This window comes from Cibotium barometz, chromosome 24, assembly GCF_041138505.1.
Source record: "Cibotium barometz isolate CiBa-2024 chromosome 24, ASM4113850v1, whole genome shotgun sequence".
In the NCBI taxonomy this organism is placed as follows: Eukaryota; Viridiplantae; Streptophyta; class Polypodiopsida; order Cyatheales; family Cibotiaceae; genus Cibotium; species Cibotium barometz.
This window is the reverse complement of record NC_141069.1, coordinates 33,826,368-33,839,650: the sequence shown is the minus strand read 5'-3', so window position 1 is coordinate 33,839,650 and position 13,283 is coordinate 33,826,368. Positions and strand designations below refer to the sequence as shown.

The 13,283-nt window shown below is 40.6% G+C and overlaps 1 protein-coding gene across 2 annotated transcripts; it reads left to right on the top strand.

Annotated features, from left to right (window-relative positions):
- The first annotated feature begins 10,349 nt into the window (after positions 1 to 10,349).
- Positions 10,350 to 12,417, top strand: LOC147625210 (uncharacterized). Of its 2 annotated transcripts, none has more exons than XM_086818473.1 (4): positions 10,350 to 11,453; positions 11,710 to 11,877; positions 11,960 to 12,040; positions 12,240 to 12,417. In XM_086818473.1, exons 1-4 carry the CDS (start codon positions 11,167 to 11,169, stop codon positions 12,280 to 12,282), a joined length of 579 nt encoding a protein of 192 aa, XP_086674599.1. In that variant the 5' UTR covers positions 10,350 to 11,166; the 3' UTR covers positions 12,283 to 12,417. The 2 variants fall into 2 exon arrangements, with proteins under 2 accessions (XP_086674599.1, XP_086674598.1); XM_086818472.1 differs by having other exon boundaries at positions 10,355 to 11,453; positions 11,960 to 12,011.
- The last annotated feature ends 866 nt before the right edge of the window (positions 12,418 to 13,283 follow it).

Below are 13,283 nucleotides of genomic sequence, written 5' to 3'. Positions count from 1 at the left end.
TCTCTCTCTCTCTCTCTCTCTCTCACCATCATTCTCTACCTCACCTACCCTCATTCTCACTCTCACCTTCTTCCTTATTCTGTATCTATCTCTCTGACTCATCATGTATTCATCAAATGCCCCCCAACTCTACTCTCAAGGATACTCGGCTTGTGCGGCGGCAAGAAGTCGACTGGAGCTATGCAAGAGCATCTCAAAATTACAAGAGGCCATAATCTTTGGGGAAAGCTTCTAGTGGATGAGCCCATCAACTCCAAAGATCTATATGTGTGGAACATGAAGATTGGAACCGCCATCGCGGCACTTGGCAGAGTTATGGCTACATTAGTGAAGAAAAGGAGGAGCCCCTCTGAGAGGAGTTGAAGAATAGAGTAGCCCATAAAAGCACTTAGGTGTAGGAACCCCTATGTAGTTATTTCATGTTGTCTTTAGAAAATAATATTTAAGGTTGTAGCACTTAAAAGGTTGATGTAATATCTTTAGAAAATAATATTTCATGTTGTCTTTAGAAAATAAATTATCTGTATGATAAACAAGTAGTTGACTCTAATCTTGCTATTAATGTGTTTAAAACGAACAAAGAACGTATATGTGAACATTTTACTAAAAACTTTTTCTTATGCATACAAGGGTGGCTAGTATTCATGTGCCAAACACAACGGCACATAACAAATTTATGATGCAATGTGTGGGGCTAGCTGATCCACATCCGTTTTTGTTGAGGTTTAGCAATGAGGATCATGCGTGTGCAGAGAAATCTCTAATGCTTAGGGGGACTAACACATCTAAATGGCTAAAGCATCTACACTCCTCTCTCAAACTAGTTTTCAAGGTATGTCCTCACCTTAAAAACATCCTATAATGCAATATTTTGATTTACATAAATGTTATAGAGATAGTAGAGAGTATAACCAAAATCAAGACACGTTTGAAAAGAATTATAGAGATGCCCTCAAGACAAAGGCATTTTCTATGAAGAGAGGACATGAGCTAGTGCAAATCGCCAACCCTGGGTGCAGCAAAGAATTCTTCAAGAAGGTGATCTCATACCAAGGTTGGGGTGACAAGGCTAGTCACAATTCACTACTCCAAAGTTGACAAAGGTCGCTCGTGCACATATTCCAAATGAATAGTAAGACCAAGCACATTTTCTCTTCACGTATTGAACTTTTTCTATGTGTAGCAAGGCATATAAAGTTTGCTCACAAAGCAAGAAATGTAAGCTTGTGGATACATTGGCAGGTGGAGAGTTTCCAATGAGACATGCCTTGATTCCTTCTTTCGATAAATCACTCTTCACATGGATACATCACCATATGTATTAGCTCCAATTGACTATATGCCAAGTTAAAGGAGAACACACCCCCACCATAGTAGGCATGCATGAGAGAGCGACATGCGACTTTGGGGTGGGTATCGTTGATGCTCTGAAGGCTTTTAGGAAGATGAACTTTGAGAAGGAATTCCTAAGATGGAAAGGGCTAATGTGGGCCACCCTTGATCTTGAACAATAACCACGCTTGTTGGCACGGCACAACGACTGTTGTACATGTATTTAGTAGCATAATCGGCATGGCATAGCGACTACTGTACAGGTATGTCGTTAGCATAATCGTTGTGCCGACATAGCACATTGACTATTGTTTGTACATGTGCATAGTAGCATAATCCATTATGTGTCTCATTATATTTTAGTCTCTCTTAATGAAGAAGTAATTGAATGTGTTCATGTTAGGTGGTAGAGAAATGGTGTCTTGCATCCTGAGCACTTGTCAGATGCATGGGTGCAGTCTGAGAGAAAGAAGATGAGCTTCAATGAGTTATGGGGCAAGGAGACATGGACATCTTGTTCATGGTGGCTAGCCTACCCAGAGGTAGATTTTCCTTAACGTAAAGATGATTAGTTCCAAAGTAAGTAGCATTATATATGGTAGCATTTCTGTATGATTTTTGAGGTTCATATTAGGATTTTGTTTAGTTACTATATGGGTTGGATGTAGGAGCAAAGAAGGGTGAGAAGTCGACCACTGTGTGCAACCCAAGGAGAAGGGCAAGAAGTTGGCCACTGTGTATCTCACGTAAGAAGATGGACAAGTAGAGGTGCGAGTGAGGCTTTTGCAAGGTTAGACTAGATTTGTATATGCCATTCATTTTAATGCCTTTCGTTTTAATGCCATTCATTTCAAGTAGGGAATTGTTCCATATTCATTCGTTTCAAGTAGTGGAATCGTTCCATATTCATTATCTTTTGTATTGTTTTAATTTCAATGGCCTTGTAAATGTGAGAAGCATGCATGGCAGGTGGTTACTGGGGACATTTAGTGAATGAGGGGATGTTATTCTAGATTGCTTTGTTAAAACTGAGATCCTTTCTAGAGCATGCAAGGAACTACATCAGCATTGCATCAACATGGAGTGGGATGAGGTGTGCTTTGGTTCTTGCATAGACCTCTTTTGCACCATCTTGATGATTTAGGGCAACATTTTTTCAAGGGAGACTTCACAGATAATGCTGGACAGGAGCAGCAGGAGCCCACCACTTTTCCATAAGGTGTCCTCATAGATAATCAATAGTTTTATATGCTTTTAAAAGTTATTTTTATATGATATATTTATAGCCTATAAATAGAGAGGACTTTGCCATTAACTACTCTTATTTAAGGGATACATCCCACCAACCCACCCCTTATTTTTATCTATTTTCAACCCCAAGTACTCATGGCTTTATCTACCAATCCCTCCAATAACACAACATTTACAAACATCTTAATTAAAGATCTTATAACTTTCATGCACCTTAGAGAAAAAGAACCAATATTGAATGCCCTTTGGGAGGCAGACAACCACATCAAAAGTGCACGAGCTCTACAAGAAGCTCACAACAGAGATGGTGGGGTAGACCTTACAGACAAGAACATGCTAGAGGTGAAAGCAGTAACATCCATTAGGTGTGGAGAGCCTTTGCAATTATAGAAGAGGCAAAAGAGGTTACCCTTCAAGGAGAAGTTGCCACCTTTGTGAATTTGGGGTGGTCGGAGTAGTCAATGGTGATAGTTGAGGCCCAATAGTATTATAAGTTCTCAAATGATTTCTTGTATTGTTGCTTGTGTTCAACATCTCCTTGGTGGTTTTTTATACTATGCAAAACTCTTGTAACTTTCTTTAAAATATAATGGAAGTTTCATCTTTGGTTGATTAGAGAAAAAGACATGTATGTTGTCTTTGTGTGCCCCTACATCTTTCTATGGTGTTTATTAAGTGTGGCATAACTAAAGTTGCTATGAAATTGTAGTTAATTGAGACTAAAGAAATCATCAAATTCATCATTTCTTTGGTGAAGAGAGAGAGAGAGAGAGAGAGAGAGAGAGAGAGAGAGAGATTGTCGAGTGGAAAGGGAGTAGAAAGAGAAACCACTCGCCTTAAATCCAAAAGAGAGAGAGAGAGATTGTCGAGTGGAGAGAGAGAGAGAGATTGTCGAGTGGAAAGGGAGTAGAAAGAGAAACCACTCGCCTTAAATCCAAAAAGCACTCGCTAACAATAAAATACGTCCTTGGTTGAGTTCTTAGAGCCACAATCATTTCCACATGAACCAAAGAGGGTTCTTGGGTTTAGAGATCAGAACATGAGGTATAATGTGTATCGATAGGCACTTGTTAAGAGGAAGGATAGGCCGAAGGAAGCCTCAACATGGAACCAACTAAGACCGCTCAACCAAATCTTTTCCCAGTTTGTTTTCACGGATGAAAACTATTTTTAAGGGGGGGATAATGTCACGTAGTAGCCTGTAGCAATGTACATGGGCTCGACCACTAGTAGAGTCTGGGCATCAAAGCATGACTGGTGTGAGCTAGTGGGGTTCAGGGGTGAGGATACCCTAGTCGGAGGAGCATGAGCTAGCCATAGAGCTAGGTGGCTCGGTGAACCATAGAGGGTCGTAGAGCTTGGTGGTTAGGTGACCAGATCACCTGACTATCCAATCATTGAAGCATGATCAGTGTGAGCTATAGTGGGGTTTAAGGGTGAGGATCCCACCCTAGTTAGAGCGCAGCTAGTAGCAGAGCTTGGTGGTTAGGTGACCATATCACCTGACTATCCAATCATTGAAGCATGATCAGTGTGAGCTAGTGGGGTTTAAGGGTGAGGATCCCACCCTAGTTAGAGCGCAGCTAGTAGCAGAGCTAGATGACCAGGTTATCGGATGGCTAGGCTAATGTGGACAACAGGCCACATATTAGTGGGAGGTATATGTAACCACACTATTCTTATCTTCTATGGTTGGGCGGTGAGGATTACCTCCTCTCTCCCTCTTATGGCTATGGCAGAGGAGCTCCCTCACAAGTCCTAAGTTAGACCTAAGCGTTTCCAAGTAGCCCAACTTTTGCTCCTCATTAACAACTCCTCTTATGGCTATGGGAGAGAGGACTACCTCCTCTCTCCCTCTTATGGCTATGGCAGAGGAGCTCCCTCACAAGTCCTAAGTTAGGCCTAAGCGTTTCCAAGTAGCCCAACTTTTGCTCCTCATTAACAACTCCAATTGTATAGCCAAAATGTTCAAAACGATGTGGAGAAAAAAGCTCTCAGGATGTCACTCATCCCAGTTGTGTTCTGAACAAGTACACTTAACCTTAGAGTTTCTAAAATTGGTGTAACCCCAAAATGTTGAGGTTTACTTGTGAATACTTTGTACAAGGCTTTGATAGCTTCTTCCACCTTTTGTGAGAGAGAACCACCATGAAAGCTATCCCTTCTTGCCTCCATCTAGGCATAGAGAGCTCTTCCTTTGGAATAAAGGAGCATGCTGGTGTAACAATAGAGTGAGGATACAGTGGGTGAGCTAGTACACCCACATCAGGGATTTGCACTATTATGGCTCAAAAAGCAAGACCCAATGACATAGGATTTGACAAGGTGCCATCGATAGCTAGGGCTTAGCCACATTCTTCCATCCATGGATTACCAAATATTTCCCAATGTCGATTAGGAGGTCATGCTCCAAAAGGCATATAATTTTGGAGCTTTGTATGTGTTAGTTTATTGTTTTTTAATTAGTTTTATGGCTCAAAAAGCAAGACCCAATGATACAGGATTCGACAAGGTGCCATCGATAGCTAGGGCTTAGCCACATTCTTCCATCCATGGATTACCAAATATTTCCCAATGTCGATTAGGAGGTCATGCTCCAAAAGGCATATAGTTTTGGAGCTTTGTATGTGTTGGTTTATTGTTTTTTAATTAGTTTTACAGCTTATTGCATGCTAGTTTTATACCTTAGAAGGAGAAACCCTAATTTCTTTGTGGTTTGCATGATTTTGGAGCCTATAAGGCTTAGATTTCATTGTATTAAATCAAGAAATAGCGTAGCAATTGTGATTAAGATAAGCATTAACTCCCATTAGGATAGTTAATTTTTATTCATGCCTTTTAAAAAATTTTCCTATTTGTTGACGCATGCAAAATCAATTAAAAATAGTAAAAAAACACTTAACTACTTGAATAAATATGATAAAAAACAATCAAAAAGCACTTAATTACTTGAATATGTTTAACTAGTATCAAGAACCTCAATCACCCCCCATCAAGTATAAAATCCCTTTAAAAAATGCTAAAACTAGGCCAAACAATCTCTCAGATTGGAAGACGTGAGCTCATAGTCCAAGACATTAGTTTAAACATGGGCTTAGACAGATGAGCCGTGAGCCTAGACACATGAGCCATGAATTTGGACACATGAGTCTGAATTTGGAACTGTGAGTGTGAAGGCACGAGGCAATAAATGTGTGAGTCTAAAGGTAGGCATACCTAATATTGTACGAACCAATTAAAACTACCTTCTTGAAGACTTGTAAGAACATACCTACTCATGTCCTTGAAGGACTTTCATGTTATACAATTTGTACCAGCTTTGTAATTATATGGATATTAAGTAATTGTTAACTTTGTAATTGTGTGGGTATTACCATTACACACCAGCCTTGTCATAGACCGATTTCTTATCCTTTGTAATTATGTGGATATTAATATTACACACACCAACCCTGTCTCATAAGAGGCCTATTTCACAAAAGTTTGCACTCAAGTATGCCTATTTCTTAAAAAGTATGTTCTTAGTAGACCTATTTCATAAAAATCCATGCTCAATCAAGTAGAGGCCAATAACATGAACCTTGTCCATAGGCCAACTTCATAAAAGCCCATGCCTAGGTAATGTTAAAATATACAAGTGAATAGGGTGTGTGCGGGAACAAGCCCTTGGCTAGAGGCTGTAAAATAGAATCTGTAAATGTGAGAGAACCTGTGAAAAGGTGAGAAGAATCTACTGGGAGAGAATAAAGGGTAGCATGAGGAGATTTAGGAGGTGTGGAGATATTCTGGGAGAGGTGGAGAGAATCAAGCAAAAGAGGTGGAGTGAATCAAGGAGAAATCAGTGGGATTGGATGCTTGGATGTAAACTCTATAAATTGAGGCATTGGCCTAATGAGAATTTTTTGGTTTTTGATTATCCATGCCTACATTAAGCTATCAGCAGTTAATTGCTCTCACTAATCACATCTTAATTATCGTTTAATCTCTTTGTTAATGATGTTGATTCTAGTATTTGATCCACCATAGCTCATCACATTACTGTAATTTTAACATGGTATCAGAGCCTAGCCTAGAATCCATCAAGTTTATGAGCCCATTATCTAACTAATTAGGATTAGTAGATGATTAGAAAATAATCACTTTTTCAAGTTATTTTCAAGTAGCTCATTGTACCCCCAGCCAGTGGAGGGGCCTGATCTCCCTCCAGGAGCAACATTAGTTCAAGCCACTTTAGCCATACATAGCTAACTCAATTGTGCTCCAGCCAAGCAAATCAGCGCGCCAAAACGCCTCCGACAGCTCCAGATTTTTGCAAATTTGCAGGCGCCATTTTTTCGAGGAGAAATTGAGATTTCTGCTTCATCAAATGCAATGGCTCTAATTCCTCTTGGCCCTAGGGGTTTTCAAGGGTGCTCTACAAGCTGGTGAAGTCAGAATTTGATTTTAAGAACTAAGCTCTTCATCAAATCTGCAGCAAGTGACTTTGGTAAAACAGAGATTAAGCATTCAATGTTTGGTCAAATCTTGTGTTTCTTGGCTTATTCCTCTACTAGATTAATTGCTATTGATGGCCTTGAAAGGATTCGAGCTCATTTGAACTCTAAGGCCTCAGATCTGGGCTCCCCGCATTCTTTGTTTTTTGCACACAAAATAGAGGATTAATTTGCTAATCAATGCTAATCACTATTTTTTGGTGCAATTGAGGGTTCAAATTAACCATTAGGTATCTGATACAAATCCCTATAACTTCAGATTGCAATTCGGAGATGGTTTGATACTCCAACCATTCCGTACAAATCGGTTACCCTTGATTTTATGTAATTTCTCGTGATTTTATGCTGATAAATCTGTTGTAATCATCTCCTAAACACCAGATTGAGTTGTAAAAGGGTAGACACTGCCCTTGAATCTTGAAATTGGATCAAGAGGTAAGACCCCTTCACATTATCATGAGTACGGCACAAGAAATAGCCAAATTTAATGGGGAGCAGTTTTATACATGGCAGACAAAAACCATGTATCTGCTCATGAGGAAAAATTTGTGGGGGCTAGTTGAACGCCCAGAGGTGAGAGGGGAAAATGAGTGGAAGAGCAGGAATGAAAAAGCATTGGGACTTATCACACTCAGTTTAAATGATGAAATCATTTATCATATCACAGGGATACAATGGGCAAAAGATGCATGGGATGAACTCAATAAATTATTTGGCAAAAAAGCTAAAAATTCAAAGATAAATCTGTTGATGCAATTCTACAAATTGGATATGAAGGAAAGTGAACCTTTAATCACACACTTGAACAAATATAAAAGCATTAAGCAACAACTGGCAGCCATTGGCAAAAAGGTAGAAGATGATGAGGCACTAGCAATGCTTCTTAAGAGTGTGAACAAAGGTGAATATGAAAACATTGTAGCAACAGTAAAGAATGTACCTGAATTGAAGCTACACGAGATAGAAGGAGCTCTACTAGAGCAAGAGAGCAGAGGCAAAGAGAAGAAATGGCTCGACTCAACAAAACAAGAGAAGAAAAAGCATTCTTCACCCGAGGAGGATTCTCTTGAGGACGAGGATGAGGACGAGGACGAGGACGAGGACGAGGAAGAGGCAGAGTAAGAGGAAGGACCTTCACTTGCCACAATTGTGGAAAGCCATGACACATGGCAAGAGATTGCTACAGCAAACTCAGTGGAGAAGGAACGACATCCACAAACTTCATGGAGGCTCCTAAGGAAGTGGAGTCAGATCATCTTTTCTGAGAGAGAGAGAGAGAGAGAGAGAGAGAGAGAGAGAGAGAGAGAGAGAGAGAGAGAGAGAGAGAGAGAACCCCACAACCCAATGTAACCTGTCCCAAACAGAGTAAAACCACCTCTGAGCCACCGATGATGTAGGCCATGTGGTAGATGTATATGTGAGCACTTTAGTCAAGGTCATGGGCACTTGTAGTAGCCTTGGACACATAGAGAGAGTGTGTGTCAAGGACTATGAGTTTCGGGACTTGAGGCACTGGTCGCGGACTATCATGTAAGAGGGAAACTTGGTCTAGGGTCTAGGTGTGCTAGGAGTATTCACTTGAGGGGAGGTGTTGAAATATACAAGTGAATAGGGTGTGTGCGGGAACAAGCCCTTGGCTAGAGGCTGTAAAAGAGAATCCATAAATGTGAGAGAACCTGTGAAAAGGAGAGAAGAATCTACTGGGAGAGAATAAAGGGTAGCATGAGGAGATTTAGGAGGTGTGGAGATATTTTGGGAGAGGTGGAGTGAATCAAGGAGAAATCAGTGCGATTCGATGCTTGGATGTAAACTCTATAAATTGAGGTGGAGAGAATCAAGCAAAAGAGGTGGAGTGAATCAAGGAGAAATCAGTGGGATTCGATGCTTGGATGTAAACTCTATAAATTGAGGCATTGGCCTAATGAGAATTTGCTGGCTTTTGATAATCCATGTCTACATTAAGCTATCAATTAATTACTCACTAATCACATCTTAATTATCATCTAATCTCTTTGTTAATGATGTTGATTCTAGCATTTGATCCACCATAGCTCATCACATTGCTGTAATTTTAACAGGTAGGCCTATTTAATAAAATTCCATGCACAAGTATGCATATTTCTTAAAAAATCAAATACGTAAGCCTTAGTTCATACAAAAAAGGCATGATCAGTCTACAAGTAAGACCCTAGAGGTATGACTCTAGAGACGTGAGCCCAAAGATGTGAGCTCACTAAGCATGATGTGAGACTAGAGGTGTGAGTCTAGAGGCATGATTTTGGAGGTGTGAATCTAGAGATGTGAGCTCACTAGGCATGATTTGAGCCTACAAGTGTGAGCCTAAGGGCATGAGCCTTGCATATCGCTATGTTAAATTGAAGTAATGTGGCCACACAAATATTAAACACGCAAAAATCATTTCTTCATTCACATATACTATACCAATTATCAACAACCATTTAGTGAGAGAGAAAGAGAGATAGAAAGTATGTTTATGCGTGTTCTATTCTCACTCACTCACTCTCTCTCTCTCTCTCTCTCTCTCTCTCTCTCTCTCTCTCTCTCTCTCAGCCAACCTTACATATCATCATAAATAACTCTCTTTATCTAGGCACACACAAAATACCATACCAATAAACGATTATCAACCTACACAATTTATTACTATGAAAAAGAGAGAGAAAGAATGTGTGAGGAGGTTCTATTCTTCCACTAACTCTCTCTCTCTCTCTCTCTCTCTCTCTCTTGCATATCTTACTAAAAATCAACTCTTCGGACGTGGACACATACATATTAAGTACAAATACACAAATAGATAGAGAGAGAAAGGGCTACAGATAAAGCTAACCTCGAAGTTGTAAGAGAGAATGATATCCCAAACCACCGACTTGCTGGCTATCAACCTTGTGCCTTGCCTCTGTATAATCACACACACAAACTAAAACAACAGAAAACTTATTCTCTCTCTCTCTCTCTCTCTCTCTCTCTATAACACTGTCCTTGCAAAGTTTCACTCGAGACACAGAAAAAACAAGAGAGATTATTTTTGTGTTTGCATGAGAGAGAGAGAAAATGTGAGAGAGGGGGGGAGAGAAAGTGTGTGTACTCCAAGTTCACCAAATACTACACTGAAAGGTGGTACTCCAAGTTCAAAGTTCAACAAATTTCACAAGCCAAACGAGAAAAGGATTTTCACCAACTAGTGAAAAAAGCAGAGCTTGCACAAAATATCGCCAGCAGGTGTATAGATATTTAGATAGCTGCCTGCAAGTACTACTTGTTGCTAGTGGCCTAGCCCTGCTTTGTATCTTCCCCCCGCTAGGGCCTGTTCACGCGATTGCAAACCACGGGTATCGAGTGGGTATCTGGCGCTATTAAAGGCCGCTGCAGTCTTCGAAGCTAGTGCAAAAGACGACGAAGCTTACAAAGTGGGCAACCATTTCACGCGTTGTGTGTAGGTGGCAGGTTTAGGTAGTTCTGGGATGGTTGATGCCCAGCGTGAGTAGGCCCTTAGGTGAGAGTAGCTAACCGGTGCCGCAGCTATTGCTCGTTCTTGGTATTCCTGCTCCCAAAACCCTAGGAATCGGTGTGGGAAAAGAATTTCATGTGAATGCACCCGTGCTTTTTGGGCGCTATATGGGGAGCTATGGTGGAAGTCAGCAACAAGCGTCTACAAAAGGAGGTGGGAGCGGTGTGAAATGACAGATCCACTGTTAAAAGGAAGGGAAGGAGAAAGATCTGAGTAGATACCAAAAGAAAGTGAAGAAGAAAGAAGCTGTGAGGACTAGGGGCCAGAATGCTCTATTTATGGCGATGGAGTCTTGCAACGACTGACAGTGTCCCTTGCTTTTTCTGTGCAAAAGCAAGGGGGGATAAGTTCAACCACTAGAGGTGACTTCATTCACATCTCTTCCAACCCAGCATCTTCCAGCTTCGATTTCGGTGCTTTCTTGCATAATGTGAAGCATTTTTCTATCCATTAGAGCCCGTTTCTGCCTTTCTTGATCGCATCCATCTGCTTCAATTAACAGCATTTTTGCTTGCATTTCTCCTCTTCCTCTTCTCCTAAATTCTCTGTGAAAATCGAGCTATGTCCCTGCTCAAGGTGAGGCAGAGGTACAGCTTTTCTCAAGTGGAGGTGGAATCACAGCAGCAGCAACAACAGCTTCCCTTGTTGTCACATTCTGGCAACATCACCTCCAACACACTACACTATTTCAACTCAATCCGCGCCCACTTATCATCTCCTCCCCATGCTCTATGGCGTCAAAGATTGGAAAATCTACTGTGGGTTGCATCTGCAGCATTCATAGTGTACTTTGGCGATTTTCGCACCAATCTGGTGGTTCTCTTGGTCACCGATCCTCGCATCCACAGGTAGGTCTGCTCAATTCTCTATTGTGGGGGCTAACTCTTGTGCCAATTCATTAAATTCACCCACATTACAGTTAATTCCACAAGATGTGCTTGTTGAGCTCATAATTTCTCTGGCATGTGCTCTCCATGGCAACTGTATGTGCTACCCATGGCATGTATCTACTTATTACTGTTCCATTTGAATAAACCCTCACAACCTTAACATCATCCATTCCATGGCATTACCCATTTGGTCTGTTTCTGTCATCTTTCATAGAGTTCCTTTCAACTTTGGACTAGCCTGCCTCATCCTCAACCTTGGGATCTTGCTGTACCTCGCACTACGGCTACGAACAGTCAAGAAAGCTGAAGAAAGGCTGGAGATTGTAGCTCCTGGTGGTGCAGTCCCTGCGGCTACCATGATTGGATTGGCTGCTTTCATCTTGTGAGCTCCATACCCATAGCTCTTTTTTTTCGGGTTCATTAAGAAAACTGGATTCTCATTCTGATGATGAAGGGGGTTTCAGGTTCTCCTATGCTCTTTGGCCAATTTGGAGGGTTTTAACACTGCCCATGCTAGTAAGTAATGTCAACAAGCAGTTTGTTGTGTAAGCCCTGATCCATACTAAAGGGATACCAGTTCTTTGAGTGCATCTTTCTTTTTAGGGAATTAAAGAGGCTTTGCTTTTCTTTTCTTTTTTCTGGGGAGTAAGGAGGCTTTGCTCTGATAGGCAAGTGATTATGCAGTGCGAAGCTGTGAAAGCTAATTTTTGCAGCCATGTGTATGGTGTCTTGTGCTGGATGCAGTTTACTCTGGTCATGGCACTGGTGGTGGTGGCTCCATACGTAGGTCCCTTCATGAGCATGAGATTGGATGTGGAAGTGGATGCATCGAGGGGACTGAATAGAAGATCATGAGTTGAAGGGAAAATCTAGTCTTGGGAGGCAGCATGGAAGCCCATATTTGGGCTTAAAATGCGCCCCCCCCTCCCCCCCCCCCCCCCCTTAAAAAAATATACCAACTGAAGCTGCATAAAATTACTATCAGAGACCATACACATGCGGTTGTAACTTTCAAGCTTGATTTCTTTTTCTGCGCCTGAAAAAAGCTGTTTTTTTTAAACGCAATCGAGATAACGTCGTACGCGGTTTGAAATAAATGTGGTGGGAAAAAGAATCTTCAAAAGTTGTGGTGGGGGCCCCGGATTTTCAAAGATTTTACACTTCATATTCAAAGGCCGTACCTAGTTACTAGTCAATGACTAGCAGCTCCGCTCTCTTTTTCAAAATGCCTTCCCCCTGTCACACACACACACACAGCTCTTTCTTCCTCTCCGCAACCTGTGTAATTCTCCTTTTCCTTGAACCTTCCCTTGTATAAAGGTTTAAATTTCTTTTTTCTTTTCATCGTAGCCTAAGCAATTTTAGGCTCAATATGTTTAATTTAATATTGGCATTAGTCTAATTAACATTTTTTTTCCATGGTAGCCTAAGCAATTTTAGGCACGATATGTTTAATTTGATATTGGCATTAGCCTAATTAACGCTTATTGTCACTTTTAGTAAAATTTTATATAGTCTAATTTTAATCTTATTAACCGTAGGTGTGCGTGCACTTACATGTGCACCCAAGGCTTATTTTTACAATTTTATGTATATGAATCCTATTATCTCTACTTAAAAATGATTTTTTAAAATTAATATATTTATTTAGAAGGATTTAACAAGTTAATATATTTTTTAGGTATCATTTTACACATTTTATCATTTGAATGAACTTTATATTAATCAATATTGTCAAAGTAATATACGAGTACAATAGATCTCACATTCTTTGCCACTGAGATGTTC

Bases quoted from the DNA above. Each gene is read 5' to 3' on its own strand.
- LOC147625210 (XM_086818472.1), top strand. From the start codon at position 11,167: ATGTCCCTGCTCAAGGTGAGGCAGAGGTACAGCTTTTCTCAAGTGGAG. The intron at 11,454-11,709 runs GTAGGTCTGCTC...CATCTTTCATAG, and splicing joins ACCGATCCTCGCATCCACAG to AGTTCCTTTCAACTTTGGAC. The intron at 12,012-12,239 runs GTAAGTAATGTC...TGCTGGATGCAG, and splicing joins TTTTAACACTGCCCATGCTA to TTTACTCTGGTCATGGCACT.